Source organism: Blastomyces gilchristii (assembly GCF_000003855.2).
Source record: "Blastomyces gilchristii SLH14081 genomic scaffold supercont1.31, whole genome shotgun sequence".
Lineage (NCBI taxonomy): Eukaryota > Fungi > Ascomycota > Eurotiomycetes > Onygenales > Ajellomycetaceae > Blastomyces > Blastomyces gilchristii.
In genome coordinates this window covers 369,357-396,273 of record NW_003101652.1, presented here as the reverse complement: position 1 = coordinate 396,273, position 26,917 = coordinate 369,357, and the positions used below count along the sequence as shown (strand labels likewise).

The window sequence follows — 26,917 nt, the reverse complement described above, 5'->3', positions numbered from 1 at the left end:
AGATCTGAATCTTATAAATACTAGTTAACTCTGATCATAATAGAATAGTCTCAATTTATGAAGATTTTATCTGAATATCATCTGCAGTAATTATATATTCTAAGAAATTAATTCAATAGATACTGAAGTTATACTTTATAAGCTTAATATACAGTTCTGTCTCATCTAAGATCTTTAATATACTTTATATATACTCAGTGTGTTCTTTCTTCTTTACAGAGTATATCATCACATTATTCAGATATATTATCACAAAGATATTCAGATATATATAAAGTATTTTATTAATAAAAGACTGAAATACTGTGAAGATATTAGTCAAACTAAAAAACATCACTAGATATTCAAATAATCTCAGCACAGTTCTAAAGACAGTCTTTCATTCATTCTCAGACTGTATTTATAATTATATATATATATTAATTACATTCAGTTGTGTAAATATAACAGCTCTTATAAAACAGTTAATCATATTCTTAATTAAAGATAGAAAATAGTAACTCTTTATTATCTTGAAGTTCAGATTACAGTAGTTTATATATAATCTGAGATTTTTATTCTTCTTCTTTATAAATATCACAGAGACTTCTGTGAAGATCTGTGAAGATTAAATAAAGTCATTCTTCAGATTCTTCTTTATATAGATCTGTATAATCTCTGTCTTATAATAAGAGAGCTTATAGATTGATTCTTAGAAGAGTTTCTATTCTTTTATTAAATCTATTATCAGATTCTTCTTATACTGAGAAGAAAGCTTAGCTATCTTTACTGAGCTGAATATCTCTGTGAGATCTTGATATTTCTCTGATATCTAAAGCTCAGTTTTCATAACTGTGAAGTTCTCAGACATTTATAAAGTTATTATAGAAATGAGCTTGTCTTCTCTAATTAACTCTATAGTATTAACTGATTCTATCTTCATAAGTAAATCTATTAATACTGATTGAAAGTATAAATCTGACTTATGAACAGCTATGTGTGAATTGTATTATTGAAGTTATATAAGTCTCAAGTACATGTTATCTGTGATATCTATAATAATCACAGTTTTTATAAATTTTCTCCAGATTTCAGTGAGATCTTGTAATTCAAAGATAACTCTTATAAGTCTCTTAATTCTCAGATCTGAGTTCTTATACTCTGCTTATTATAAGAGTAGATTCTCAGTTTTTATTATTCAGCTTATTCACTCTGTGAGTTTTAGAGATACTACAGTGATCTGAGATTCTGAGTTTATTAATACTTCTCATACTTACAGAGTAGCAGTATTATAGCACAGTCTCTCTTTATAAGCATGTATTTTCATTAAGAGAGTAACAGATTCAGATGTCAGTTTCAAGACTCTTAAGAAGACTGTTACTGACTCTGTTTATAAGTCTTTAAATATCTATTTTAATTTATCTAAACAGTTTATATAAAGATGTTCTAATTTAAAATAGATAAAGTAGAGACTCTTTTTCTTAATCTCTCTGTTATATACTCTATTTATAGAAGCTTATAAAGCTCTCTCTCTCTGCTTAGTAGTTAGATATGAATCTCTCTATATCTTATTATCTTTTTCTAATAAATCTGTTCTCTATTATTCTGATTCTTACAGAGCTGATCAGTAATTCACTCTCTATAAGTCTGTAACTCTCACAGTGATTTATAAGTGATGAATAAGAGTCATCAGTTTCTTCAGAATTAAAAACTTAGAGTCTTATTTAATAAGTTTATTCTGTATATCTTTATTCAGTCTCTTTATAAATATTATTATTCAGGTCTTATTTCAGAGCTCTGTTTTCACAGATTTCAATTTATATCATAATTTTATAAAGTACTGTGAATAGTCTTTATCAGATTTCTCATCTCTTTTTCTAATATTGATAATCACAGCTCAGATGTTCTCTGTCTAACTTACAGAGTCTTTTAACTTATTCTCTAAATAGATCTTGAGAATAGATTAGCAGAATCTCTTGTAATTATTCTCTAGATAATTTAGTCAGTTCTTAACTTCAGTATAGTAGAGATCTGTCATTATATAGATAATAGCTTCTTTATCTTTTATATTACACAGCTGAGCTTGTAAGTTAATTTTAAATACAAACTTATAAAAGCTTTTATAGATTGTGATTTGATAGTTAGTTTTAAGTAATTATAACTTAAGAAAGTTTCTTTTCAGTTTATAAGTATCTCTGAAGATTATATCTAGAGACTCAGTTTAAAAGTGTTTATAGATAGTAAGTATTTCTTATAGAAAAATAGCTTAATCTTATAAGAGATGCTTAAGAATATTCTTCACTAAGATTGATTTATTTATAAGTTCAGAGAGTTTCTCTATCACAGATGTAGAGAATAATATTTTATAAGTAATTAATAAGTTCTCTGAGACTTCATTTACAGAAATTATTCATAATTTGAGTAACTGCTTCTGAGTATCTGTAGTAAGGTTTGCAGAGATTGAAGTATGTAAGTTTCTAGTTCTTTCAGTTATAATAAGTGATTACTGACTGACTGAGCTTGAAATGTAAGAATAAGTACTTACAGATGATTATTCAGATATTTATAACTTGATATAATATATACTATTAACTACTAGAAGTATTCACAGTAGAAAGATAAAATATAGAAGTTAAATATATAATAGCATTTAAGCTGAGTTATAAATAGTATTCATGAACTTCAGTCTATATAATTGTATGTAGTCAAGAGCTGCTAACTCTATTGATTACATGAGAGATAGAAATAGAGGTAAAGAATCCGCAAGAAGCGGGATTTCTTACAGTAACTAGATTAGATTTTTGAAGAGAATCTAATAAACTAAAATTGATTTTTAAGATAAATTAATAAAATCTTTACAATCTCTTTCTTGAGATACAGTGAGAAAAAGTATGATATCAATTGATAATAAATCAGATAATATAACAGTTTTTGAGAGAAAAACTGATAAAAAATAAATCAATTTTTTACAGAGAAATTGATTAAAACTATTTAATTTTATTCTAAATTATTTAATTCTTCTCACACAACAAGTGTGCAACTCAAATCAGTTAATAAAGAGTATAAAAAAGAATTAAGAATTAATGAAAGCTCTTTAGTTACTGAAAAAGTAATTCTTACTTAAAAGAATATGAAATTATAATAGAAAATAACTCTCTTTTTAATTCTTTATAAGACTATTGTATAAAACTCAGAGAAAAACATCTTACTTTTTCAAGAGAAGTAAAAAACTATTTCTAAGATCTTTTTTTTTGTATTAACTGCTGCAGAAGAATGAGATAGAAACTGCTAAAATATACACTACTATATATCTTCTATCAAGACTTTTTCTCTTCAGAGTCTTAATATTATAGAGAATATAAGTCTGTTTCTATATAATAATATAAATATTATCAGTGAGATGTAGAGGAACTGATTATTTATATCTTAAAATAGAAGACTTTGTCAATGATTATATTAATATAGAGTTAATTCTTAAATTTAATAGAAATCTAGTGTTGCTATTCTCAATCTCTTACAGAATCTATTGAATATTAAGATATTAAAACTAGATTTAATATATCTCACTATGCAGATATCAAAGACTCAGTCAGATCTTGAAGTATACTGAATTTATAGTTATTGACATGCTGTTGATTATATATTAAATACAGTTACTGAGATATCTTTTTGTACTTTTCTATCAGAGATAAGTCAGATCAGAAGATGTAATATAAGAGTAAGACTTAATATAAAGATAGAGAGAATTTTTCACAGAGAATACACTTCAGATATGTCTGTTAATTATATATTTAATACTATTACTGAGATATCTTTTTATATTTTTCTACTGAACATGAGCTAGATTGAGAAGAATGATACATGAGTGAGACTTAGTATTAATGTTTTGAAACATCAAAGATAGACAGGGTTTTTGTGAAAGTTACTTCTCAGATATCTTTATAATTACAGATTGAGAATCTTCTAAAATCAAGAAGATTGACATATATGACTAGGTCTCTTTGCCTTACAATTTGTATGGCAATTTGGCCCGGGGTTGTGGTGTGATAGGGGTGAATAGGGGATAATCCCACTCAGGAGTTTTGAACAATGTCTGGTTCATGTTTGGCTGGATAACTCCACCACCACACAGGGTATGCGGTCGGCGATGGGGTCAAAATGCTTGTATGATCGAGGGCTTTTCAATGGATCTATCGGCGGGTTCTTATTCGAAAAATCGAGCGAGTTCGTGGTGTATCTTCTTCATGATTTTGCTTTTGGAGATCAGTTAAATTAGTAATAGAGCTATCAAAAATTCTGATCCTGGTTTCAGACACGGTTACACAGTCAGTTTAATAACAGTGAAATCAGAAGAAGTGTAATTATATAAATATCTTATACATCTAGAGTATCAGAACTCTCAGATCTTTCACTGACATTCTTTTATAAGATTTTATTACAGAGTCAGAGTGACTGATAAGCAAGCTTCTATTTAGAGACTCAGTGTTCACTTAACTGATTAAGACTCAGTGTTTACTTAACTGATTGATTATTTTCTCTATTTCTTACACATTGTTATGTGTTCAGATATCTCAGTAGGTAATCATTTCTAATGAGAAGATAATGAACATTTTTCAAGTGTAAGAGGCCTACACTGAATAGATCAGTATAATATTTATAGGTCTTATATAACAAAGTGAGAAATGTTAGAAAAGAAAAAGAAAGAGAAAGTGTGAGAATCAGCAATTGAAGTGGATATTTATACATGTACGCGGTGGAACTTCAGGGCAGAAGAATAGGAATTCTGTGGGTTTTCGGGGAGAATGGGAATCTATGGAATGTGATTGATCGGGCGCAGCCCGCCACAATTAGTTTTTTCAATTATCTTTGTATTTATACAATTTTAAAAGGGAAATTTATATATAGTATTACATATAGTTACTATAATAAGTGAGAGTGACAGATTAATCAGTCTTGCTTTGGAATTCTTCTTTTACTAGTTATATAGCTCTATCATATAGAGTATTCATCTATAACAATTGAAATAATAAATAAAGTAAACAAGATCTATCTAGAACAGTTTTCTTTATCATTCCTCAGCTCAACCTATTTTGGGCTGCTCACCTCGTTTTAAGAGTTCAAACACCGTTTTCCACAGGTCACTTTCCTCACCTATGAAGTACGAGAGCGAAACATCAGCCATTCCAGCATTCGGTCCACCGCCCATAGTTTCTAGCTGCGAGATTATATTCTCCAAACCAAAGGCCTTCCCCGTAGATTGTGTAGAGCCACCTTCTAACATTACATTGACAACATGAATATGAAGGTGGTAGTAAGTTGGTTGGTCTAGATGGTAAATTAGTGCGCGAACACAGAAAACAACTCCTGGCGCCTTATGGCATCCTAATGTATAATACGTACAATGGAGATAGAGCTTCAGCTGGTCTCGCTCAAGTTGGGGATAAACCTTCACGACCCCGTCTAGCACCTTCTCTCTCATATGTTTCAACCATGGGATATGCTGTTTCTTTAGGTCTCTCAGGCTCCATATATCACGTCGCTCCACTAGACAAAGAAGACGGAGAGTTCCTATTGTCTTGCGGTCCCAGTTAAGATCGGGCAACAGCAAGAACCCTTCAACTGGGTCAGACACTCGAATTATCACATCCTCCTGCTCCTTCCGCCCTTCGATTATATTATACACCCAGTTCAACCTGCCGTCCTCTCTTTTGCCCTGCATATAAGCGCGAACGTGGTTCGCATATATCTCTGGCGTCTCCGTAACCATGCGCACATTTTGCGCCGAGTATTTCAAGATGTGCTGCTCCGTGCAGGGCCAAATCAGATTTAGTTTTAAGTCTGGTGGGGAAACATGATTTTGTCCAGTTGATGCAAGGTACCAGCGGTATATATCGTTGGCCCCAAGGATAGCCACATTAGTTAACGCAGCATGAAACGCTTTAATGGACTCCGAATCTGAAACGAAAGCCGCTCTTTCGATGATTAGTATGCCAGGTGCATCATTGATGGATCCGAGGATGGATATGCGGCGGTCATTTTGATCTATGGCAGTGGAAGGATGGATTAGTCGAGAGGAAACCACAGGCTGAAAAGAGACAATGCAGCGAATGGCAACAGGGTTCATGTCATTATGAATGGGCGTTTGATATGCCGTAGGAAAGTGACTAAGTAAATGGAATGGAAGGAATGCCAACCTTGGTTGAGCAATCTCTCTATTTTGAATTGCGGGATCAAGCTCTCCGCCTGTTTATATTCAGCCATCGAGTTAAATAACCCGAATTCCCACTGCAATGAATAGTTTCTGTTTCACCAAGCTCGGAGCTTCCCGCCTTGGTTAATCTGTGATTATGCAAATAAATCTTGATGTGGTAACTTACCTATGTCTGCCATCCCATCTGATTGTTGTAGCTGCTTCGGCTAGGCAGTTAACTACTGCAGTCACGTGTCTCACATTCTATACGAACACCATCAATGTTAATTCTTCTACAGATTATAGCAAGTTGGCAGCTACTACAGTTAGGCGTCTGTACTAGCTCTTAAACCTTGAGAGCATCTCAAGGCAAGGCAGCCTACAAGCTTTCTGAATTGACCCTAGGTAGAAAGCTTCTCTACAGCGTATATCCATACTAATTAGCAGAACTCGACAATACCTCCGATTGTATCTTCTACATGTCATTCCCGAGGCAACAGACAGCCAAACATTCGCGAAATTAAACTCAGGCTGCCAGGCAAGCATCCTCAATAGTAAAATCCGAGGTTTGGGAGGTTGCCCAGCGCTGTAAATTTCCTAATTCGCCAAAACGCTCTTTTCACTACTACCCAGGTAGGGTAGCTCATTGTGGGCGTGGCTACAGCAACTTGTCTATTTATGGCCCTCGTCTTGGAGAAGTTGGCGTGTTGGTCATTGAAACTCTCCTCACCTCCAATCTATTTTTTTTCATTTTCCCTCCTGCCGTTAGGGGATCTGTAACCTAACTTACCTACCAGCGTAAGTCGTTCCGCAAACAAATAAATAAATAAATAAAACAAAACGGCATTAACAACCGTTTTTCATCAGAAGAGATACTATTTTACGGATATGAATGGGGATAAAAGGTAGGATCCGAAGAAGCGAAAGAAGAATGTATATACATCAAGAATAAAGTTAAGGTATGAGGTATAAAAAGAAACAGCAATGACGGAAAACTAAAATGGAGGGGGGCTGTCTGTCCAATAATGGCGATGAGCAGTAAATTTACGCAGATGAGTGACGGATCTCGAATAGCAGAAACATTTGAAATTGTGCTCTCAGTATATTTTCAAATACCCGCTGATGCTTCCGCATTCACTACTCTAAAAGAAAAGAAAAAAATCCGCCTAATGTATCTTCTTCCACTTATCTGCCTTTGATCGGCTGAGGCCAAGACACTTGGCGATCTTGAAGAAAATGTCGATGTTGTTGTAGACACCTAGATTTGCAGTGGGTTGGTATGTTAGTAAAAATTATTTTAAGCGTGCTTTTAACGCGGTCTGGTATAACACCTTCCCCCTCTCTAGGGATCTAGGGATTGAATGGCATAGGTGATATAGCTAAGGGAAAAAAAAAAAAAAAAAAAAAAAAAAAAAAAAAAAAAGAGGAAGTGAGTATCATACCTCCAAACTCTTTCTGGCACGGGCCCATGGCGAAAACGGGCACATCGGTCAAAGAGTGCACGCCCTGAGGCTCTGCAACTGACAGAGTTCCGTTAATCACAAATCCAGAAACTCCATCCTTGTAGTTAACATAATAATCTTTGGATCCGTCTTCCAATGTCACCGCAGGCCTTCGTGGCCCATCCTTGTGGACTTGGTAGTTTTCTCTTCTATCCGGGTTTGCGCTGACTCCAGCGAACAGTGAGTAACGGGGATCCCATTGGGCAGGGAAATGGGCACCCCCGTTATAGTGGAATGATCCCTCGGTCTGCACAGTGTACTGTGACAGGCCTGATGCCTCATAGATGCCGACAGCATCGCGCTTGGCTCGGTCTGTATCTTGGGCGTTGAGGTATTCCGTGTCAACAGTGCCCATGACGTCGAAGCCGTGGCCGTGGTCAGCTGTTACGAGGATAAGAGTCTGATGGAGCTTCTTCATACGGTGGAGTTTCTCGACCGTGGCACGAACAGTGTCATCGAGCTCGAGCAGCTCTCCAAGAGCGCGATCGTAGTCAAGAGAATGCATTTGCTTGTCAATGCTGGCGGCTTCAGACATGAGGAACCAACCATCGTTGCACTTGCGAGTGGTTAGGATGTCAATGGCCTTGAGGGTCATTTCTTTGAGGCCGGGTTGGTCATCTGCGTCCTTCTCCGAGCCATCTGGGTGGTTCTTCTGACTCTTGAGGTTGTCTGTGTAGATATTTCGGTCGAGCCACTTAGCCATGACACCCTTCGAGAATACACCCAACGCTCTTTCGGTGTTGGGGGCTTGAGCCAATGCAGTGTTGTTCCAGCTGACGCTGTATCCCTTCTCCGCAAAGAGCTTATAGTAATCTTGACCTAGATACGCACTTGCGGGAAGGAAGTCCTCTGCACCACCGCCGAAAAGAACGTCCGGTCCATCCCACTCAGTCCAGGTGTAATTAGTCGAGCCCTGGAAGTATGAGTCAATCACGTGCCCGGATTCACGCCGATCCTTCGTATGAGCAAGCAATGCAGCTGGCGTTGCGTCGGCTAGAAGAGTATTATGTTATTCCTTCTGTTCAACTGGAAAGAGAAAAACGAAAAGAAAATCCTAAGGGGCGGCAAAACTAACACAAGTGAGCAGTGGTAACAATCCCAATACCAGCACGGGGATAAACCCTGTGGAAGATCTCGGCAATGGTCTCGATTTTGGGATCATCAAATGATGATGGAGAGGAATCCCTGTAGACACCTAGAGCATTGACAGTCGTTTTGTGGCCAGTGTAAAGAGAAGTGGCAGAGTTGGCAGAATCGGTAATCATCGAGTCCAAGGAATGGGTCATTTGATGACCGAGAACAGGGAACTTGTCCATCTGCATAGTGGTCTGGAATTTGCCGTTGACGGAACGATGGGCAATCATACGCGCAGCGGTGATCATGTTAGTGGTCATGCCATCACCAATGAACATAATCACGTTCTTCGCCTTGCGAACTGCGGCTAAGTCTCGAACGTGCCAGCTAGCTGTCGTTGTCTTGCCATCATAGTAGGTGAGGGTAGCCTCATAGTCTCCTGGGTGGTACAACGCAACGCGACGATAGATCTTGGATGAGACCTTGACCAATGAGGGTTTCTTCGCATCTCGCGCAAATAGGTCTTAACAAAGATCAGTATTCAGATCCTTGATTGAGTGTTCAATTGTATTTCTTTCGAATGGCCAAACAAACTTACCTTCATACCAACTGAAGTCCCATTTCTCAAGCTCGGGTTCTTCTACGTCAAAATATTCGGTAACTGGTTTTGGTTTACTGTTACGACCCTTCTTCATGAGAGTGAAAGTGAAGTTGGGATCCGGCTCTCCGTCGCGGGCCTCAGAGCCATTGACAGGCGAATGGACTTCGACACGGATGTCAAAATATTGTCCAGCCAGGAAATCCGCCCTGAATGTTTTTTGGGTTGAATTTGTTAGTTTTTCAAAACACCACATATCTTTCCAACTCAAGAAACACCGATTTGCCAACCAATGATTCCGAACTATGAATGAAGAACAAGAAAGAAAAAAAAGAAAAATAGGGAGGAGAGCATACTGGTCTGGTGGGAAAACACAACCCAACTCAGGGCATCCTCCCAGGCGCTGGTATGTCTGCGCTAGACCCGCAGACGAGAACAGCGCAACACCGGCGACCCACGAAAACTTCATGGTTTAAAGAAGAATGCAGGCACTGCAATTCATAAAACGAATGGACAGCTGGAGAAGCACAGCACATAAAAAGAGAAACAGAAAGGAATTGAAAAAAAAAACATAAAAATATATATATATAAAAAAAATAAAAAAAATAAAAAAAATAAAAAAATAAAATAAAAGGAGGTGGTGGCGTATCTCCTTTTATGCCGATTACAGCTGACCGAGGGAGTGGACCAGGAATGCTTGTTGCCGGGGTGATGCTTGATCTCAGAAGACCCCGAGAGCGTGGGTTGACGCGCAGAAGTGAGGGGCGTGCTTCTGCGGCGATAATACCTGTCAACGATGCATGCCGGAAAAGAGCTGAGGAATGGGCAGTTTGTGATTCAAATCCACGGAATGCAACAATGTCAGCGGTGCAAAAAGTGGATGCTGGCCGACGATGCTTCTCTGCCACACACGTGCATTGGCTAATTCCCCGAGTCTCAATAATAATGGTTGTTGCTAACGCCCTAAAGATAAGACGTGATAATCCAAGTCGCGAACGGGAGGGACCCCGCTCATAGTAATGAAGCGATATGGAGGAATAATAAAGACCTTGTCAGCCACTGTCATCACTCAGCAAAACCTGCTCTCTCTCTGCGTACAGACTGTACTCTATGTATTTTCAGCATGAGAAGGCCTCAGCAGTTCGCGCCATAGACTACCTCTGCTCCATTGTTGCAGAGGCAGGTCCAATCCGGGCGCTGTTGGCGGCCACTCAGAAGAAAGCTGTTCCACGCTTTAGTTGCCGTGCAACGTGCAATGTGCAATGTGCAATGTGCATAGGTAACGGTATGCGAAATAACAATGCCAAAACGTCCCGAGGAGCTTCCGCAGAATTTTGGCTGTTGTTATGGTTGCTCGCCCGTGGTTGTCTCGCCGTCAATTGAAAATAATGCGTTTTTCCCGCCTGTACACACACACCCACGTGTAGTCGATGCCGCCCTCTTGTTCGTAGTTGAGATCAAGCTTTGTGTTTGAGCCTTGGCCGAATTAACGTAGCGCTTCTAGAGCAGTCTTAGCGGACTTTTAGCGTGGTGTGGCCTTGAAGAACATGCTGCCAAGGCGGCGGGGCTGATATGATAAGATGCGTGGACTGGACGTATCCCATCTCGTGCATGAACCGGTTGTTGCTGTTGGATGAGGTTTTCTTTTTACCTCACGCATAGTATATACAGAGTAATTCTTACCAAAACCTTATCGTTGTGCAGCACGTGGTTGCCAAAGGTAAAATCTTCTATCCAATGTTCTAGAACTACGCGCCAAAGTACAGTACAGAGCTAGGTATAACTATGGTATCGCATAAATAATTGCATCAAGAATTGTTCAACAAGTACTCTGAGGCACCAAGAAATCAAGAAGTGGAATGGCATGGCCCTGCATTATTCTCATTTATGAAGATGCCGAGTTCCTGCAATCCTTTTGGGTCTCGCCCCTCTCTTTTTGCTCCAAATAGACCCTTCCATTATCTTGCCGTGCTGGATTAGAGGGTGCTGCATGCATCTGTGCGGAAGTTAGCAAATGATCATGTCTTACATCCTCAACAGTGCCAGAACAACAAAAAACGACATGAAGATTTTGTTTGAGTGGTGAATGAACATAAATCACAGCTGGATACGCACCGCCTCAGCGAACCGAATCCACTCGCTGACGCCCTTAACAAAAGGGTCATCAGCGGCTGGTACTTTTTCATGGTCCCATACCATGAAATCCGAAAATGAACCTTGTTTTTCGACTACTGCGAACGACTTCCAGTAATCTTCATCGCTATCATCGTGATGATCATCATCTTCGTCTTCTTCCAGATCGAAATTTCGATGCGATCGCCCTTGGTCATTCTTCTTGGTTCCGGATTCCAATGCTGCTAGTTGGAGACTTGAATCTGTACTTGCAAGAACGCCTGTAACCGGTTCGAAACAATATTTAAAACGGAGTCAGATAGATTACTTGTTGTCTCGCCTTTTTCCCCCAAACTATGGTCCCCTATCAAATAATGGCGACGAAATGGAAAATGCAAAACACATACCCTCGTATCCCTCTGGGATAAGAACTCTCCGTCCCCTAAGCCTTCTACCTCGGAAGTATGCGGTTGCAGTGTCTTGTAGGAAAAGGTTAGCTGGTCTTCCATCTATTTGCCGAAGTGAAGACAGAATCCATTGTGATAGATGTATATAATGAAAATAAACAGATTAAAGACAGACGAGCAGAATCAAGAGAAAAACAAACAAGACAAAACTCGCATAAAAATGGGATTTCCAAAAACATACCAGGATTGCTCTCATCAACTACCGGGTTCCAGTATCTAGCCGAGATTTCAACAGGTCCGTCATGATGAATCCGGCACGGAAGAATGTTTGGAGTAATTGATGAATTACGTTGATGTGAATCAGTGTTGTTCTTAGGTGGCTGTATTGCGAACATGTTTTTGCACCCTTTTTCGTTTCGGCTTCTTGCGTGTTGCGTGTACCTGGATTGCCGGGCTTGAATAGGTGCGGTAACTACCAAGTCTTGAAACGCAATGGAGGAAACTTTCTGATGCGCGTTTTTGGCGCTGTGTTTTACAGATGAGTCTTGATTGAGGCGTAAATATTTAATTTAGAAAAAAGAGATAGATCTTAGTGGGGGTTATCTTGTTAATTGTAAGGGAATCGAGGAGCTGGTTTCTGTGGACGGCTTGCGTGGTGATGCTATATCTTAAGTATTCGAAATTAATGCGTTTCCGGCGACGCGTTGGGCGCGTTCAACGCCGCTATCATCATTACATAAGCAGCCCTTTTCAGCTTCCATTCTACTGGCGCGAGGCAGAGGAGCAAATATCCAGTTCAAGTTCCATTATTATTGAACAAATTGGATATATTAGGATTAATATGAAGTTTAATCCTTAGTATCATCTACGAGGTGGGGTATTTAAATGTCATCAAGATGCATGCTCCACAGAAATGGCTCCAAACATAAACATATCAACTAGGCAGTGATCTATTTCTTCCCCCTTTTCTTTTTTCCATTCCTCCTTTTCTTCGCACTACTGTCGGCCTTCTGACCATCTTTGTCCGTGGGTGTACGTATAGGCGGCCATTTCTTCGCATGCTCCCTCTCAAACGCTTCCTTGTCTCGTCGGAAAAGAAGCATCGTTGCCTGCGCATCCTCAACACTCGAATGGGCAGCTCCTTGTATTTCTAAACCTAATAGCTCAGAAGCTAATATCTTTAGACGTGGTGAGCTACCACCAGCAATCCTCCGGTACGGAGGGTGTTTACTGGTATCCCGGATATCACGCTTCGGATGGCTCAGGAGCAAGGCGTCTAAATCGTTTCGGACAGCATGCCCTATCAAAATGCATCCATCCAGGATTCCTGCCACGTCTTTTTGGACTACTTCAAATTCTCTGGCGTCCGCCATGTGTTTTTCTGACACCCCGCTTATGTGTGTTCGCCAGTCCGTCACCGCTTCCTTCGGCCGGACAAACGAATCGTACACTTGTTCACCATTGTAGTTGACGATACTCACGCGGGCTAGAGCCGAGTCGCGATCGGGATTCGGCCCCACGCCCACCATTTCACAGTCGATAGCGATATATTTCCCCACCTCTGTGCTGTAGATGCAGTTAGCTTTTTGAACTAAATTGCGATTAATAGTTTTGGTAGGAAACTAACGTCGGAGATATCCCTTCGTTAACCTTCGCTTCGCTAGAAGGTTTTGATTGTGTCTGCACTATTGAAGTTGTAGATCCATTCCGTTGCGAAAGAGTCGTTATAGAACGCTTTTCTGATTCTTCCCCGTTGGCATCCGTTGACAGCACCAAGCCCATCTTCCTCCTTTTGGAAAACTTTTCACCCTTCTCGCGTCTGTTACCGGTTATTGATGGTGACGATAATGATGTTCTCTTCCTCTTCACTTCATGGCTCGTCGCGGAGGTATTTGCCCTGCGTTTTTGGGCGGTGGGGGGACTGTCTTTCTTCAGAGTTTCTTGAAGCTTTCGCCAATTACTCGAGAGGTTGTTTAGTTCCATTCCAATGGCGACGAATTTATGTATCCGCTCATAGCGATATTGAATAACACAATAATTATAGGGATTTTTCTGTTGGGAGAGAGCTTTAGTAGCTTGCGATGACCTGTTGGGTGGAAGTTGCGAGTGAATCTAGCATTTTTAAAGTTTCCGGCGCATTTCTGCAAACAGAGCAAACAGAGAGCCATGATGTCAAATATTAAATAATATATTAAAAGGCCAAGTTACTCCTCCACAGTACAAAAAAGGGCCATGATAATAGCATTAAATCTCTAGAATTCATATTGTCAAAACTCCATAAAACGCCAATTAGCTCATTAATCTATGGTTTAATTATGAAGTCCTTGTAAGTCCATTTCTCTGTATAATCCCTCTTCGCCTTCTTCGGTTGCGTAATTGGATTTCTCGCTTCAAGTTTGCCTTGAACGATGAGATTCCGGAACCTGTCTCCGAGTAAATTGCCCTCGGGCTTCAATAAACGTAGAGAGTCTTGCAGTTCATCCGGTAAAACGACCTCCAATGGTTTGGCAGGAACCCTAAGGTAAACATTGTCAGTTAAATAGAATCCATTCACTGGTCAATGCAATCGGGTCTGCTTACGGGTTTTTCCCAAAAGGTCTCTTCCGTAGAAATCTATCGTCCCCTTCTACTAATGAGTCATCCTCTGCTTTCTGCAGCTGTTTTGCAGCTTCTTCTTTCGCTGCGACCGCTTCAGCTATCGCTTTCACTTGAGCAGCTTGTTCTTCTCGTTTTTTAAGCTTCGCCTCCCATTTCGCTTTCCTCTCAGCCTCCTTTCTCCTCTTTATCTTATTGCGTTGAGCCCTGGTTTTCCGCTCGGGCCTCTTTTTCTTAAGCCACTCAGGGGTCTCATATTCACTCTCAAAGCCCTCCCAGGCACTCTCGTCGTCTGACTGTGCCTCTCCGCTGTCATCTTTGGCAGCTTCGATTCGCGCTAATCTCTCTTGTTCTGCCTTTTCCTCTTCTAGACGCTTCTTCTCCGCGTCAACTTCTTTTTGACCCTCCTCGGTTAGAAGACGGTCCCAGTCTTCAAATGTCGGGTTATAACTTATTCCGGGATCTGGCTTTTTGATCGATGGCACAGGCTTTCCGTTGGCTGCCAATGAAAGGGATGGGAGTTTTGTTGTTGGAGGTACGACGATTGGTTTGGGCTTCTCAAGGAAATTTAATTTCGTTTGCTCTGCAGGTTCAGGAGTGTTGTCCTCATCCCAAGGGTCATGCGATATTCTTTTGTCATCATCTTGTTCCTGAATATTTGCATTTTTCGCAACTTGCTTCAACCGCATCCACTCTTTGTGAGTGACCCAGTCGCTCCTCGACCGCTTGCTTTTTGGTTCAAGTATCCCATCTGTAACTTTAGAACTTCCCCGTTTGCGGCTGTCAACTGAAGGGATTGCAGAACGGCGGGCAAGTATCTCATCACACTTCAAGGGTTTTGTACTCTTCACTTTTCGTTGGAGTTCGTCTGAGCCTTTGGAGTCTAGAACGAAGAGGTCCTCGGAAGGCTTTTCTGCAATAACACCCCTAAATTAAAGTAGAACGGATCAGTAATCTATACTTCAGGATATGATAATAATTCAATGAGGTGAATAGGCCAACCCTTCGATTTCTTCCTCTCGTACTCGCTGTAGGCCCGCATCGACTTCAGTAATATCCACATGTTTTCTCCATGCCCTTTTCCCTTTTCGAGAAGGTTGCTTGTATTGATGAGGTGCTTCGATTGCAGTCGCCATTTTTGTCAGCTAGAACCCGTATTGCTGTCCTGAAAAAGGGTTGGAGGGAATAGCAGATTTCTTTTGAGATAGCGCCCGACACAAGAAATTTTGGGTTTGGTTGGTTTATCAATTTGGTTAGCGGCAATGGCGCTAAAAAGGCGCGTCAAAGGCGCCAAAACTCCTTTGCCATTCATCCTTCTTGCACGCTTCCCGACAACATTCAGCTGGCTAGCGCAACAACCAACCTCAAGCCTGGTCATTCACGTCGCCAGTCAAGATGCCAGTCGTCAAGGGCGGAGTATGGTAAGCTACTACGTTTTTTTCTCATCATCTTGTGTTCCCGCGCGCTAATCCCCGTATCAGGACGAATATTGAGGATGAGATCGTTAAGGTAGCTGTGTCCAAATATGGACTGAATCAGTGGGCGCGAGTATCCTCCCTTCTTGCCAGGAAAACGCCGAAACAATGCAAAGCACGCTGGTCAGAATGGCTAGACCCCGCTATCCGGAAGATCGAGTGGTCGCGAGAGGAAGACGAAAAACTACTCCATCTGGCCAAGTTAATGCCTACTCAGTGGCGAACTATCGCTCCTATTGTCGGAAGGACGGCGACCCAATGCTTAGAACGATATCAAAAGCTGTTGGATGAAGCAGAGGCCCGGGAATCCGATGAACTGGGCCTAGGCGGTCCTGCCGGAGGTGAAACTGCAGCCCCTAGTGCTGATGATGTCAGAAGACTACGGTACGATAAACTCTCTCCCTGTATCGCTAATCGCCACTAATCTTTTTCCTTTAGGCCAGGCGAATTGGACCCCGATCCCGAATCTAAACCCGCACGCCCCGATACCATCGATCTCGATGAGGACGAAAAGGAGATGCTTAGCGAGGCACGTGCTCGCCTCGCGAATACACAAGGAAAGAAAGCCAAGCGGAAAGCTCGAGAGCGCCAATTGGAAGAGTCACGTCGCCTTGCGGTTCTACAAAAGCGTCGTGAGCTGAAAAATGCCGGGGTTAACATTAAAGTCGTCAGCCGAAAGAAGGGCCAGATGGATTACAATGCGGATATTCCTTTTGAGAAACAGCCAGCCCCCGGCTTCTACGATACTTTGGAAGAGGAAGCCAGGAATGAGCGGCAGAGGGCATTATTCGATCCTCGAAAGCAACAGCTTGCCAGTAAACGGAAAGGCGATCAAGACGAGGATCCCGAAAGGAAGAGAAGAAAAAATGACAAAAGTGGCAATGCTGCTTTCGCTGCGGCTGCAAAGGCAGGCCAGATGCAGAAAATCCGAGAAGCGGAACAGAGCAGTAAGCGTCGGGCCCTCGTACTCCCCTCTCCCCAAGTAAGCGAAACCGAGCTTGAAGAGATCGTGAAAATGGGCATGGCGGGAGAGCGGGCAAGCAAGATGGCAGGGGAAGAGGAGAATGATGGAACGCGAGGTTTAATCAGTAACTATTCTGCAATCGTTGGGGGCACACCCATTCGAACTCCCAGAGCCCCGGCTGAAGAAGATCGGATTGCAAACGAAATCCGAAATATCAAAGCCTTGACGGAAACACAATCCTCCCTGCTGGGCGGAGAAAATACGCCATTACATGAAGGCGGTGGATCTACTGGCTTTGAAGGAATTGCGCCGCGGAAACATGCACTCGTTACACCGAATCCCATGGCCACACCTTTCCGTCAAGCTAGTGCTAATGGTATAGGTGCCACTCCAATGAAAACGCCAATGGGCGTAGGAGCCACCCCACTACGTACACCCAGAGACAACTTTGCTATCAACAAGGATGCTGATATGGGGACTCTTGTTGGTAACACTCCAAGGGATGTGAAATTGCGTGAGGACTTTTTACGGCGCCAATTACGCAGCCAACTTGGCAATCTTCCTACGCCAAAAGAGGTGGAGTGGGAGCTGGAGGAATTGCCAACGGAAGAAGCAGAGCCAAGTGTCAAAGAGGTGCTTTCCGAAGAGGATGCAGCTGAACGGGATAGGAGAAATAAAGCTGCCGCTGACAGGGCGGCTCAGGCTGAATTTAAAAGGCAGACCCAAGTATATCAACTAGGTCTGCCGCGACCTAGTGTTCTCAACCTGGACGCATTGGTGGGGAAGTCAAGTCATGTTTCAGACCCTGCACAGCACTTGATTACGCGAGAGATGATCACCCTTATTGCCCACGATGCCCGGAAATTCCCCTTGCCTGGTGCTAAGATTGAGGGAAATGCTCCGAAATTGGCCTCTTTTAGCGATGCACAACTGGCCGAAGCCCGTGCGGCTATCGTAGCTGAGGTGGCCTCTCTTCCTTCCCAGCAGGATTGGCAGGATACTTTCACGACCTCATGGTCTTTCCTCCATGAATCATCCGGCCTCCCAGGCCTCTCACTCTTCACCGACGACGATGATTATGAGATGCAGGAGCAACTCATGATGACCGCTTTTGACAATGTGCAGACTTCACTTCTAGCCACTGCAGAACAAGGGAATAAGTTAGAGAAGAAGATTTCTCTCCACAATGGCGGGTATCAAGCTCGGGCAAAAACTCTCAGGACGAAAATTGTGGAAGCCAATGAAGCGCTCGAGAAGGCCAAATTCGAGCTAGACGCTTTCCGAACACTTCAGCTTGGAGAAGAATCGGGTATCAGCAGGAGACTAGAGGTTCTCCGGGATGAAGTGACGTTTGTCTCTCGTCGTGAGCGCGAGGCGCAGGAGCTGTACAGATCGCGAAAGGAAGAGCTAGAGTCACTAGAGAGCGGCGCAGTGAATGGATGGGGCTAGTGGGAAGCATGACGATGATGTGATAATTGTGTCAGAGGTCTGATCAATCTATCTATCTCTTTTCTATTGGGTTGGTTGGGGGCTTGCTTGTATTAATATCATATCCTAACAAAGCGGTGACGGGTTGTCATTTTTGTTTACTGGGTTTTTTTTTAGGTTATTTTATATGGTTAGTACTTGAACAAAGCCATTCAGATTTTACAGAAAACTAGAATCGAAGTTGTTTATCTCGCCCTGGTGGGAATTTCATTTCGTTACTTGACATGCCATCCTGTTGCTGAGTCAGGCAGAATTCCGACATTCCAACCTTGGAAAGTTTACGCCTGCCTGCAATGGGTGGGTGGCGTTACCGCGCACCACAGCCTCAAAGGCAACAAGTCCAGAGCCAACGCCAGGAACATCAAAACTTCTACCCAACAGCGAGCGACAAGGCGCATCAATCCCATCCATCAATATCTCCACCGTAACGCCCATTTCCATCTCAAAACAACGTCGTACTCCATAGAAATTATTGCTGTGAATAACATGGGCGTTAGTGACGCTTCGCAAGAGGCCTCTGGCACCCCAGACCCCGTCGAGACGGGTTTTGCCACTCTCAACTCGCTGAGGTACGCTCCCAAATTTGATATACACGAAATTCCCCATAGCCAAAATCATTCTGAACATCCACATATGCTGATTTCTGTCGATTTTGTTAAGGATCGGTGTGAAGGCTTTCGTCGAGAAGGTGAGCGAAAAAATTTGCCCAGCCACATACATCGAGTCACGTGATATCCACTACCCGCAAGAAGGATTAACCATGAATGAATATAGGATGGCGAGAATCGAAAAGCAGAGATTCTATCTATGAGACAGCGAAAGGGAGGCTCAAGTTTTTAGTAGGGCTCCTTTTTCTTTTTCTTTTTCAATTTTTCCCCCCTCTGCTGCTACTAGATACTAACGGTCGCATTAGCGTTCACTACGTCGATTTCAATAAACGGCTTGACGGTATGTTCAGAAAAGCGATGTTGAAACGTGAATTCGAAATTCCATTTTACTAATATATGCACTTTTACAGAATGGGTTCCTGCGTCCAGGATTGATTTGACCCAGGAGGTTGAGTGGCCACAGCCAGAGAAACCCGAGAAGAAGAAAGTTTCTGGTGCTGCAGCTACAAAGGCGCAGCCGAAGAATGCTCCGAAGCGACCTCGTGGAGATAGCCAAGGAATTTCCTCGACTCCGGATCTTCTTGCTGGCAAAAATTTGAATATCAGCAAGGCATCTCGTGCATCCAAGGCTGGCGGGAAGGAGAACCGTGAAGATGAAACGCCACTGAACCTTTCGCTGCTGGGCAGCGAGGTTGTTTCCTCAGTTGGCACGCCTAGACTGGATGGGGAGTCTGAAGATATCGAAATGCTCGATGCTGTTGATGTAGATGCAAAGCAAGCTATAAAGCAAGAGGAGGATAAGCTAGCAGCACAAATTGCGAAAGAAGAGGAGATTGAAAAGCTCCGCACAGGCGGGAGCATGACTCAAAACCCGACCGAGATCCATCGGGTACGAAACTTGACTCATATCCAAATGGGAAAGTTCGAGATAGAACCTTGGTACTTTTCGCCTTATCCAACACATTTCACTGATGCGGACATGGTGTACATCGATGAGTTCTGTCTCAGCTACTTTGATCAGAAACGGTCTTTCGAAAGGCACCGTACCAAATGTACCCTTGTCCATCCGCCCGGAAACGAAATCTACCGTGACGATCATGTTTCATTTTTCGAGGTCGATGGACGCCGCCAGCGGACCTGGTGTCGAAACTTATGTCTCCTTAGCAAGCTATTCCTTGATCACAAGACTCTCTACTACGACGTTGACCCCTTCCTCTTCTACTGCATGACTACGCGAGACGAACATGGCTGTCATTTGGTCGGATACTTCTCCAAAGAGAAAGAATCCGCAGAAGGGTACAATGTAGCCTGTATCCTGACGTTGCCACAGTACCAGCGTCGAGGCTTCGGGCGTCTACTCATCGCTTTTAGTTACGAGCTTAGCAAACGAGAAAACAAGCTGGGTTCGCCCGAGAAGCCTCTTAGTGACCTGGGCCTATTGGGTTATCGTCAATACTGGCGAGAAACCATCGTCGACATCCTGATGGAGCCAGGTCGAGAGAGCATCAGTGAAAGCGAACTGGCGAGTCTTAGCGCGATGACGGAAAAGGATGTACACGAGACGCTTGTTGTATTGAATCTCCTTAGGTATAACGTATGTATCTGTCTTTACCCACCTACCTTGCATGCAAGATTCCTTGCCGGAAAACAGTGCTGATACTGCTACAGCGAGGAAACTGGATCATCGTCCTCACCGATGCCGTGATCGAACAACACAAAAAACGGCTGGAGAAAGAAAAAATCAAAGGCGCCCGCAAGATCGATCCCGCCAGGTTACAGTGGAAACCCCCTGTCTTTACTGCGTCAAGTCGGACGTGGAATTGGTAGAGGCGCTTCCTCGCTTTTCTCCTTTTTCTTTGCCTTCCGCCTTTCCTGTTTCTATATAGGTGGGCAGGGTTTCCCCCTACAGCCCGACGGACGGCTTTTACCTTTTCTGGTTTTGTTTTAGGTGCGAGTTTATTTGTTTGATTTTGAGCGTTTCATGGTTTGACTCAGCGAGGCGTTTGGTGTGCTTCAGAAGGTGGTTTTTTTCTCGGTGACTTATTTCTTTCCAGTCCTTGCTTGCATTCACGGCGTTTCACTTCTTTTTCATGTCCTTTACTAGCCCCAGCATTTATATATTGGGGCTACCTTCTCTGCATGTATCCTACTAATCAACATGCAATTACCACGTTCGGTATAGAAAGCTACGTAACAAGCAAGCAATGAGACAGTATTTAGAACGGCATAAGTAGTAACGTGCTTTTCGAACAGGGCTTGAAGATATATATATATACATTGCCATCAAGATCTCTGTGACAGCATGCGATGCGACCATTTGGTCCGTCTGCGAAGAGTCGTGATACCTACCTTAATGGTAGTGGGAAATACACCAAGTCTGCTGTTCAACGTGTGCAATAATTCCAGACCCAAAGGGAAACGAAATCATGGCTACAGTCGTCGTTCCCAGACTGCCTTCACCACAACACCCCCCGTCAGGGTCAATGCCTGACCTGCGTAATCAAACTCCACCCGCCGACGCAGCTTGAGCCTCTACGACTGCTAAACATCATGGTATTATATTCAAAATCGCGAGCTTTGAATACAGCTTCATCAGCATTTAATTTAACAAAAGAAAATAATCTTCACACTATATGGTAACAAGACGTTGGTTAATTTTGATAAAAATAAAGGGAATAATGTACAGGCCTTTATAATGCTAGGAATCATTTTCGTCACCTTTGTTTGCACGGGATTTAAGGCGCTGTCTCTGGATGGTAAGAGGTGCACATAAAAAGTATGAAAAAAACTAGCTCATCTTCGTTCCTTTAAGGTAAATTTCGCACCTCTCAGTATGAAGAGCACCCTTAATGTGGATGGTGTTTAAGTTTCGTGGGAGGTGGGGCGTAGAGTTTGATGGGGATAAATGGTGAGATGTAAAGGGTTAATCGAGCGAAGAGAAAATGGAAAGAGAGCAGGTACAGCGAGTATAAGCGTAGGATTAGAATAAAACATAACGAAAAAGAGCTTAAAAAAAAAAAAAAAAGAAAAAAAAGAAAAAAAAGAAAAAAAAAGAAAAAGAAAAAGAAAAAAGGGTACAGGTAAATAGTGGCCCCAGGTACCTCCCGAAAAAGTAGAGTGCTCTCAGCTCAACACTTGCAAAGGTAGCGATGCAGGTCATTAGCCAATGCAACCTAGAACATGCCACGCAATATGATGCCAAATTCCTAAAATTCGCATTCGAATAGACTAATGGGCGGTGTTAGACGCACGGTTGGCCCAGCTGCCACTGCTTTGGGCCGCTCGCTGTGTAGAAGAGTGTGGATGTTTTCTTGATGCGTGGGAATGGCTATAGTTGCCAGATCCGTCTCTAGGCTTCGCATTTTTCCGCTGTTTGAAGGTTGAAGGACCCCTCGGGCGGGGAGGCGTGTTGCCTCCCTTCTTTGGCAACATGAGTGTCTTGGCTGCATCCCCACCGGGTAAATGAATGATAACTGATGTATTGTCATCGTCAAAAAAACCCGCAATATACGGCTCAATGCTCAAGGGCTGGACAGGCTTCTGATATTTAGGGCGCAAGCGGGAATGTGGTGGTGGGAGAGCTGGTAGCCACGCAGCCTTGGGAGCTATGATTGGCAATTTCACAACTGGAGTCGAGCCTGCTTCCCGGTCTTCAAAAATAGCCTCCTCATCCTCAACATCCTTAGACGTAGCTCTACCGGCATCGCGGAGAAGTTCCATCTCGTCATATTGTGGAAAGGATACGGACGCGGGAGATGTGGATGGCTGAACTTCAAGAGGCTCCTTGGTAGCGGAGGTAACGGCAAGAGCGTAAGTCTTACCCGGTGAAGGCTTTTTACCAAACAACCCATTAAATCTGTCTTGCCATGACGTGGTGTTCGCAATGAGTTGAGGAGGGGGACGGACTGCCGGAGCCGCAGCCATGGAAGCGAACGTGGCGGGCGGAGGTGGTGGTGAGGTTTGCCGCGGAGGGAGTTTCACACGAGGTTTCGGGGTTGGCAAGTGGACCAACGGCCGATTAGAATCTCCAGTAAAAACTGGGTGGCTGGAAATATCGTCTGGTGGAGGCGGTGAAGGGCTTTGGGGATATATGTTAGGGATATTTGCCGGCCTTCTAAGCTGGTCCCCACCGGGAGGGAAAAATCTCGATTCTCTTCCGGTAGCATTCGGGAGGGTCTTCGTAGACACATCGGAGAAAGGCAATGGAGGAACTGCTGGCGGGAATCCATGCAACGGTGGAAGTGATGCTCCCCGATCATTCGTTCTGGTAGTCCCGTGGCGCTGACCAGTTGGATCATTCTCGACTTGCCGCCATGTTTCATTAAATGAAACTTGAAGGGAGGCAGGGCTAAGGCCGCTCCGCGTTTCTTCATCACGCAAGGCTGCAAATTCTCGATGAAAGTTCTCACCCCCGTCCAGTTCTGCTTTCGCTGCAACAGTATGGAAATCATTCCAGCCAGCTGCGTCCTGTGATCGACGGGAGACTTGGTCATTTTGCCACCGTTGTGGTTGTGTATGGGAGCTTGGGGGCCCTATAGGTGTTGGTCGAGCAATTGGCTTAAGAGGCTCGTTGATGGCAAGTCGAGAAGGTCGTTCTTGGGGGGATGCTAGTGGCGATAACGGACGGCCGTTATCTACCATGGGCTGCGGCCTTTCGGTACTTCCAAGTCGATCTGCTGTGGGCGGTAGCCCAATCGTGAGTGGTAAATCTCGGGAAGGAAATCCAGTCAAATTCCTATCGAAAGTGCCATTTCCCAGTGCCTTATCATTGCTTAGTGGGCCCCACAATGACGAAGTCGGAGGGGGATGAGAACTAAGGTTCTGGCCAGACCACGAAGTGTAGGTTGCTGTTCCCGCAAGGGGTCCTTTCCACTGCGGCGGCTTTTCATCTAGAATGGACTCGTGACGTGATTCTGTTGGAGAAGACTCCGTGGAAGGACGTACTCCATTGACATTTGTTGGGAGAGACCTGGCAGATTCTAATTTAGAATCTCGGGAGGGGGATGGCGGTTGGCGGGGTTGGTTGTTTGCGAATGACCGGTCTGGACCTCTTTCGCTCGCTGCTACTAATTTTTTAGCGGATGCTGGATGGTGTACTTTCATCATTCCATATTGTTTTGGCTCCCCGGAAGGTTCAGGAACAGGAGGAGGCTTAGGGGGTGAATAACCAGTTCCTCCTGCCGCTTGCTTTGATAATTCAGACGGCGCAGATGATTCCTCGACGGCTGGCTTTTCCGACGGGCGGTCGGAATGCTTCTCGGGAGTCTTTTCCGATGGTTTTTCAGGGGGCACTCCCATAGCTTGAAGTTTCAATCTAATTCTTTCTTGTTTTGCTGCCTCTTCCCTTTCTTCCTCTTCCTTACGGCGCTGTCTTGCAAGTTCCCTCTTTTCGCGCATGATGCGTTGTTGCATTGCAATCGGATCCTCGAACGGTACCTGCTGTTGTGCTGTCTCGTCTGTTACTGGCGGACCCGATTGTTGAGGGGCACCACCATGAAACCCGGGAGGCGCATAGTGAGTGGATGGAGGCCCTGCGCGGTTTTGGCGAGTGGAGGGTTGGGATGGCGAAATGCCACGAGAGGGGTATGGTCCTCTCTGGTGGGGGAGAGGCGATGATGGCCGTTCATTGACCCCATTAACGGGAGTTTTTCCGAGCGACATCCGGCGACCAAATGCGCCACTTCCTCCGCTAACATTGGAAGATGTACGTCTCCTTCCCCAAGAAGCACCATCAGCAGCTGATCCACGAGACTGGAATGTTGGGGAGGGTTCTGCGAGGTTTGGTTGTTCGTGGGTGGGCCGCTGTAGGAGCGAAGGTGGCCTGAAATTTGCTTCGATTCGAGCTGGGCCTCGTCGAGTATCCAGAACAGGCTCATACCGGCCAGATTGCGAGTTATAAAGTTCACGAGGGGCACTAGAATGAGTATCTCTCCATGACCGATTAAAATCATCTGCCGCAATTTCCTTTGCTGGACCTGAGGTTGCTGGCCCAGGGGCGTGGCCATGAGGGTCACGTTGTGAAAAGCGGGTTGGGGGACCAGGTAGAGGTGGGTTGATGGTCACAGGGGGAACTTTGTCAATTGGAGGTAGAGGAGCCCAAGGAGATCTGTGAGCTGCAGACTGAGCTCTGGAAGTAAGGGTCGGTTTCTCGTTGTGTCCCTTTGTCTCCCCTGATCTGTGTTGTTTATCAGCGCCTGCTCCAAGTTTCAGTACAGTCGCATTTGGGCCCGCAGAACTAGTTTTAGAAAGTAAGAGCTTGGATCTGCTTTCGAGCGAGGGAGGAGACGGCTTTCTGTCCTTCGTTGTATCTTTCTCTTTCTCTCCAGGGAGCGGAACATTTTCTGTTTGAGTGAGTTTAATCTTCGTGCCGTCATTCCATTCTATTACTTCAGGAGCCCAATCGTCCTCGTCATCATCGATATCTGCCCACTTAGCTTCCGTTCCGTTCCCATCTTCCTGAATCCTGGAGGTCATGTGTATTCCATATTGCTTTTTCAGCTCCTCATCTGTTAGGTGTTTGGTTGGTGGTTGGACAGCTGTTTGCTATAGTTAGCATCGTAATACTCAGAATTAACATGTAGTTTCGGCGTCTCACGTCTGTTTTTGTTCCAGACCTGATTTGGATCAGGACCACCATTGCCACTTTTACTACCAATACCCGTCAACTTCGGTGTCGAGTCTCGCAGCCCACCTGTCGACTTCGCCACCAATCGAGGTTTTGCAGGTTGTGAAACTGATGGAGTTGAAGATGCAGATGCAAACGACGCTGCGGACAAATTAGTTACACGTCTCGCGGAATGGTGTCGGTTCACTTACTCTTGTCCGCACTTGCTTTGGATGTCTGCAGGGGCCCTGGTGATTTCGTAACGGAAAACTTGGCGTAGGAGACTGGTTTGAATACGGACGTTCTCTTAACGGAGTTAGTGCGTATATGTTGGCTCCGGTCCGCTGATGATCGGAGATCCGTTCTACTGGTATCTGTGTCGGATCCTCCACTGGCGTCACCAAGCTGAAGCGGAGACAGTCTATCATCACCGGTATGCGATGTTTCCCCAAGTCCATTGATTGCTGGTTTTCCATCGTTTCTGGTTTCTAAATTATTGTCGCGATTCTTGTTCTACAGTAGGCTCAGTAATGACCATAAAAGCGTCGAGACCCATCTCAAGACTTACAGTTTCATTTCCAAGCGCCGTTGATCTTTCAGGGGTTGATGTTCCTAGCATACCAGGGGTGTCATGCGCTCTCTCCTGTGTCTTTGGGTCGGCTCGCTGTTCAGATTTGCTATCGTTGTTGTTGTCGTTGCTATCGTTGTCATTGTTTGAATTCTGTTGTTTAAACCCCCCCGCGTCCTCTCCAGCATTGATATTGTCGGGTTTGTTTGCAGGAACGTCGGAAGGCGATATCTCGCCGCCCGACCGGGTTTGGTTTACCACATCGTGGCTGCTCTGCTCTGCCATAACAATGCTCGAATCTGCGGAGGTTTGGCGGTTTTGCGATAGTTAGCACTACTACCCTTATCGTCACGCAGTCAAACAGCACGAAAGACAGAAACTTTGAGCACCAGGGGTATCGCAAAATGAAATGCTAAATATACCTCTTATCAAGGACTGAGTTTCGCCACGATAACCACCAAGCTCTCCTCGTACGATGTTTGTCAAAGCGTGGATGACTGAGGTGTGTGAGGTAGGTGAAGTTTCGGTATGGAGCTCAGCTTCCCTTCCGGGCCGGAACGAGCCAAAGGCGGTCGGCAGCCGTTTCGATAATGAAGCAGAGAATACAAGCCGGTGAAGCAAGCCGGATGTCTGGAAGAAATGGACTTCTCTTGGAAAATATCGATGGAGGTGAAGCAATAGGAGAGATACGTGTGGCCAAGCTGGACAGCCCAGATACGGTTAGCGGCGAAGGCCACCGCCGCTTTTTCCTTC

General features: G+C 43.8%; 8 protein-coding genes across 10 annotated transcripts; 2 read left to right on the top strand and 6 right to left on the bottom strand.

The window, feature by feature from the left end:
* Nucleotides 1-4,908: 4,908 nt before the first annotated feature.
* BDBG_08933 (mRNA decapping hydrolase) lies at nucleotides 4,909-6,387 on the bottom strand. The gene is made up of 3 exons (XM_002620718.2): nucleotides 6,174-6,387; nucleotides 5,380-6,021; nucleotides 4,909-5,304 (listed from the first exon to the last, which is right to left on the bottom strand). Exons 1-3 carry the CDS (start codon nucleotides 6,238-6,240, stop codon nucleotides 5,060-5,062), a joined length of 954 nt encoding a protein of 317 aa, XP_002620764.1. The 5' UTR covers nucleotides 6,241-6,387; the 3' UTR covers nucleotides 4,909-5,059.
* A 190-nt stretch (nucleotides 6,388-6,577) lies between these two features.
* BDBG_08932 (extracellular phytase) lies at nucleotides 6,578-10,619 on the bottom strand. Its single transcript, XM_002620717.2, has 5 exons — nucleotides 9,700-10,619; nucleotides 9,344-9,552; nucleotides 8,747-9,268; nucleotides 7,612-8,664; nucleotides 6,578-7,427 (listed from the first exon to the last, which is right to left on the bottom strand). The coding sequence occupies exons 1-5, from the start codon at nucleotides 9,810-9,812 to the stop codon at nucleotides 7,336-7,338; spliced, it is 1,989 nt and encodes a 662-aa protein (XP_002620763.1). The 5' UTR covers nucleotides 9,813-10,619; the 3' UTR covers nucleotides 6,578-7,335.
* Nucleotides 10,620-11,228: 609 nt separating this feature from the next.
* On the bottom strand, nucleotides 11,229-12,257 carry BDBG_08930 (ribonuclease H1/H2 small subunit; the record flags this gene model as incomplete). Its single annotated transcript, XM_002620715.1, has 4 exons — nucleotides 11,229-11,339; nucleotides 11,459-11,736; nucleotides 11,863-11,934; nucleotides 12,104-12,257. 4 exons carry the CDS (start codon nucleotides 12,255-12,257, stop codon nucleotides 11,229-11,231), a joined length of 615 nt encoding a protein of 204 aa, XP_002620761.1.
* Nucleotides 12,258-12,812: 555 nt separating this feature from the next.
* BDBG_08929 (exonuclease) lies at nucleotides 12,813-13,845 on the bottom strand (the record flags this gene model as incomplete). Its single annotated transcript, XM_002620714.2, has 2 exons — nucleotides 12,813-13,428; nucleotides 13,490-13,845. 2 exons carry the CDS (start codon nucleotides 13,843-13,845, stop codon nucleotides 12,813-12,815), a joined length of 972 nt encoding a protein of 323 aa, XP_002620760.1.
* Nucleotides 13,846-13,967: 122 nt separating this feature from the next.
* Nucleotides 13,968-16,781, bottom strand: BDBG_08928 (60S ribosome subunit biogenesis protein NOP53). Its single transcript, XM_002620713.2, has 3 exons — nucleotides 15,460-16,781; nucleotides 14,443-15,384; nucleotides 13,968-14,378 (listed from the first exon to the last, which is right to left on the bottom strand). Exons 1-3 carry the CDS (start codon nucleotides 15,591-15,593, stop codon nucleotides 14,165-14,167), a joined length of 1,290 nt encoding a protein of 429 aa, XP_002620759.1. The 5' UTR covers nucleotides 15,594-16,781; the 3' UTR covers nucleotides 13,968-14,164.
* On the top strand, nucleotides 15,775-18,650 carry BDBG_08927 (pre-mRNA-splicing factor cef1). The gene is made up of 3 exons (XM_002620712.2): nucleotides 15,775-15,878; nucleotides 15,939-16,316; nucleotides 16,371-18,650. The coding sequence occupies exons 1-3, from the start codon at nucleotides 15,853-15,855 to the stop codon at nucleotides 18,343-18,345; spliced, it is 2,379 nt and encodes a 792-aa protein (XP_002620758.1). The 5' UTR covers nucleotides 15,775-15,852; the 3' UTR covers nucleotides 18,346-18,650.
* A 12-nt stretch (nucleotides 18,651-18,662) lies between these two features.
* Nucleotides 18,663-21,435, top strand: BDBG_08926. 2 transcript variants are annotated; one of them, XM_031723789.1, is made up of 6 exons: nucleotides 18,663-18,953; nucleotides 19,045-19,072; nucleotides 19,159-19,223; nucleotides 19,298-19,332; nucleotides 19,403-20,586; nucleotides 20,661-21,435. In XM_031723789.1, the coding sequence occupies exons 1-6, from the start codon at nucleotides 18,871-18,873 to the stop codon at nucleotides 20,817-20,819; spliced, it is 1,554 nt and encodes a 517-aa protein (XP_031581111.1). In that variant the 5' UTR covers nucleotides 18,663-18,870; the 3' UTR covers nucleotides 20,820-21,435. The 2 variants fall into 2 exon arrangements, with proteins under 2 accessions (XP_031581111.1, XP_031581112.1); XM_031723790.1 differs by having other exon boundaries at nucleotides 19,045-19,223.
* On the bottom strand, nucleotides 20,671-26,895 carry BDBG_08925 (the record flags this gene model as incomplete). 2 transcript variants are annotated; one of them, XM_031723788.1, is made up of 5 exons in its annotated part: nucleotides 20,671-25,528; nucleotides 25,588-25,758; nucleotides 25,809-26,084; nucleotides 26,218-26,463; nucleotides 26,587-26,895. In XM_031723788.1, the coding sequence occupies 4 exons, from the start codon at nucleotides 26,447-26,449 to the stop codon at nucleotides 22,221-22,223; spliced, it is 3,987 nt and encodes a 1,328-aa protein (XP_031581110.1). The 2 variants fall into 2 exon arrangements, with proteins under 2 accessions (XP_031581110.1, XP_002620756.1); XM_002620710.1 differs by lacking the exon at nucleotides 26,587-26,895 and having other exon boundaries at nucleotides 22,221-25,528; nucleotides 25,809-26,109; nucleotides 26,165-26,449.
* Nucleotides 26,896-26,917: the final 22 nt, after the last annotated feature.

What these genes read in the sequence shown, in the direction of transcription:
- BDBG_08933 (XM_002620718.2), bottom strand. Translation starts at nt 6,240, where the DNA reads ATGGCTGAATATAAACAGGCGGAGAGCTTGATCCCGCAATTCAAAATA. An exon ending in AGAGAGATTGCTCAACCAAG is followed by an intron (nt 6,022 to 6,173) that starts GTTGGCATTCCT and finishes CCACTGCCATAG; the next exon opens with ATCAAAATGACCGCCGCATA. An exon ending in GCTGAAGCTCTATCTCCATT is followed by an intron (nt 5,305 to 5,379) that starts GTACGTATTATA and finishes TTTACCATCTAG; the next exon opens with ACCAACCAACTTACTACCAC.
- BDBG_08932 (XM_002620717.2), bottom strand. Translation starts at nt 9,812, where the DNA reads ATGAAGTTTTCGTGGGTCGCCGGTGTTGCGCTGTTCTCGTCTGCGGGT. An exon ending in GGACTTCAGTTGGTATGAAG is followed by an intron (nt 9,269 to 9,343) that starts GTAAGTTTGTTT and finishes ATCTTTGTTAAG; the next exon opens with ACCTATTTGCGCGAGATGCG. An exon ending in GTGCCAGAAAGAGTTTGGAG is followed by an intron (nt 7,428 to 7,611) that starts GTATGATACTCA and finishes CTGCAAATCTAG; the next exon opens with GTGTCTACAACAACATCGAC.
- BDBG_08928 (XM_002620713.2), bottom strand. Translation starts at nt 15,593, where the DNA reads ATGGCGACTGCAATCGAAGCACCTCATCAATACAAGCAACCTTCTCGA. An exon ending in CGAGAGGAAGAAATCGAAGG is followed by an intron (nt 15,385 to 15,459) that starts GTTGGCCTATTC and finishes ACTTTAATTTAG; the next exon opens with GGGTGTTATTGCAGAAAAGC. An exon ending in AGACCTTTTGGGAAAAACCC is followed by an intron (nt 14,379 to 14,442) that starts GTAAGCAGACCC and finishes TGTTTACCTTAG; the next exon opens with GGTTCCTGCCAAACCATTGG.
- BDBG_08927 (XM_002620712.2), top strand. Translation starts at nt 15,853, where the DNA reads ATGCCAGTCGTCAAGGGCGGAGTATG. An exon ending in GTCGTCAAGGGCGGAGTATG is followed by an intron (nt 15,879 to 15,938) that starts GTAAGCTACTAC and finishes TCCCCGTATCAG; the next exon opens with GACGAATATTGAGGATGAGA. An exon ending in GATGATGTCAGAAGACTACG is followed by an intron (nt 16,317 to 16,370) that starts GTACGATAAACT and finishes TTTTTCCTTTAG; the next exon opens with GCCAGGCGAATTGGACCCCG.
- BDBG_08926 (XM_031723789.1), top strand. Translation starts at nt 18,871, where the DNA reads ATGGGCGTTAGTGACGCTTCGCAAGAGGCCTCTGGCACCCCAGACCCC. An exon ending in GCCACTCTCAACTCGCTGAG is followed by an intron (nt 18,954 to 19,044) that starts GTACGCTCCCAA and finishes GATTTTGTTAAG; the next exon opens with GATCGGTGTGAAGGCTTTCG. An exon ending in AAGGGAGGCTCAAGTTTTTA is followed by an intron (nt 19,224 to 19,297) that starts GTAGGGCTCCTT and finishes CGGTCGCATTAG; the next exon opens with CGTTCACTACGTCGATTTCA.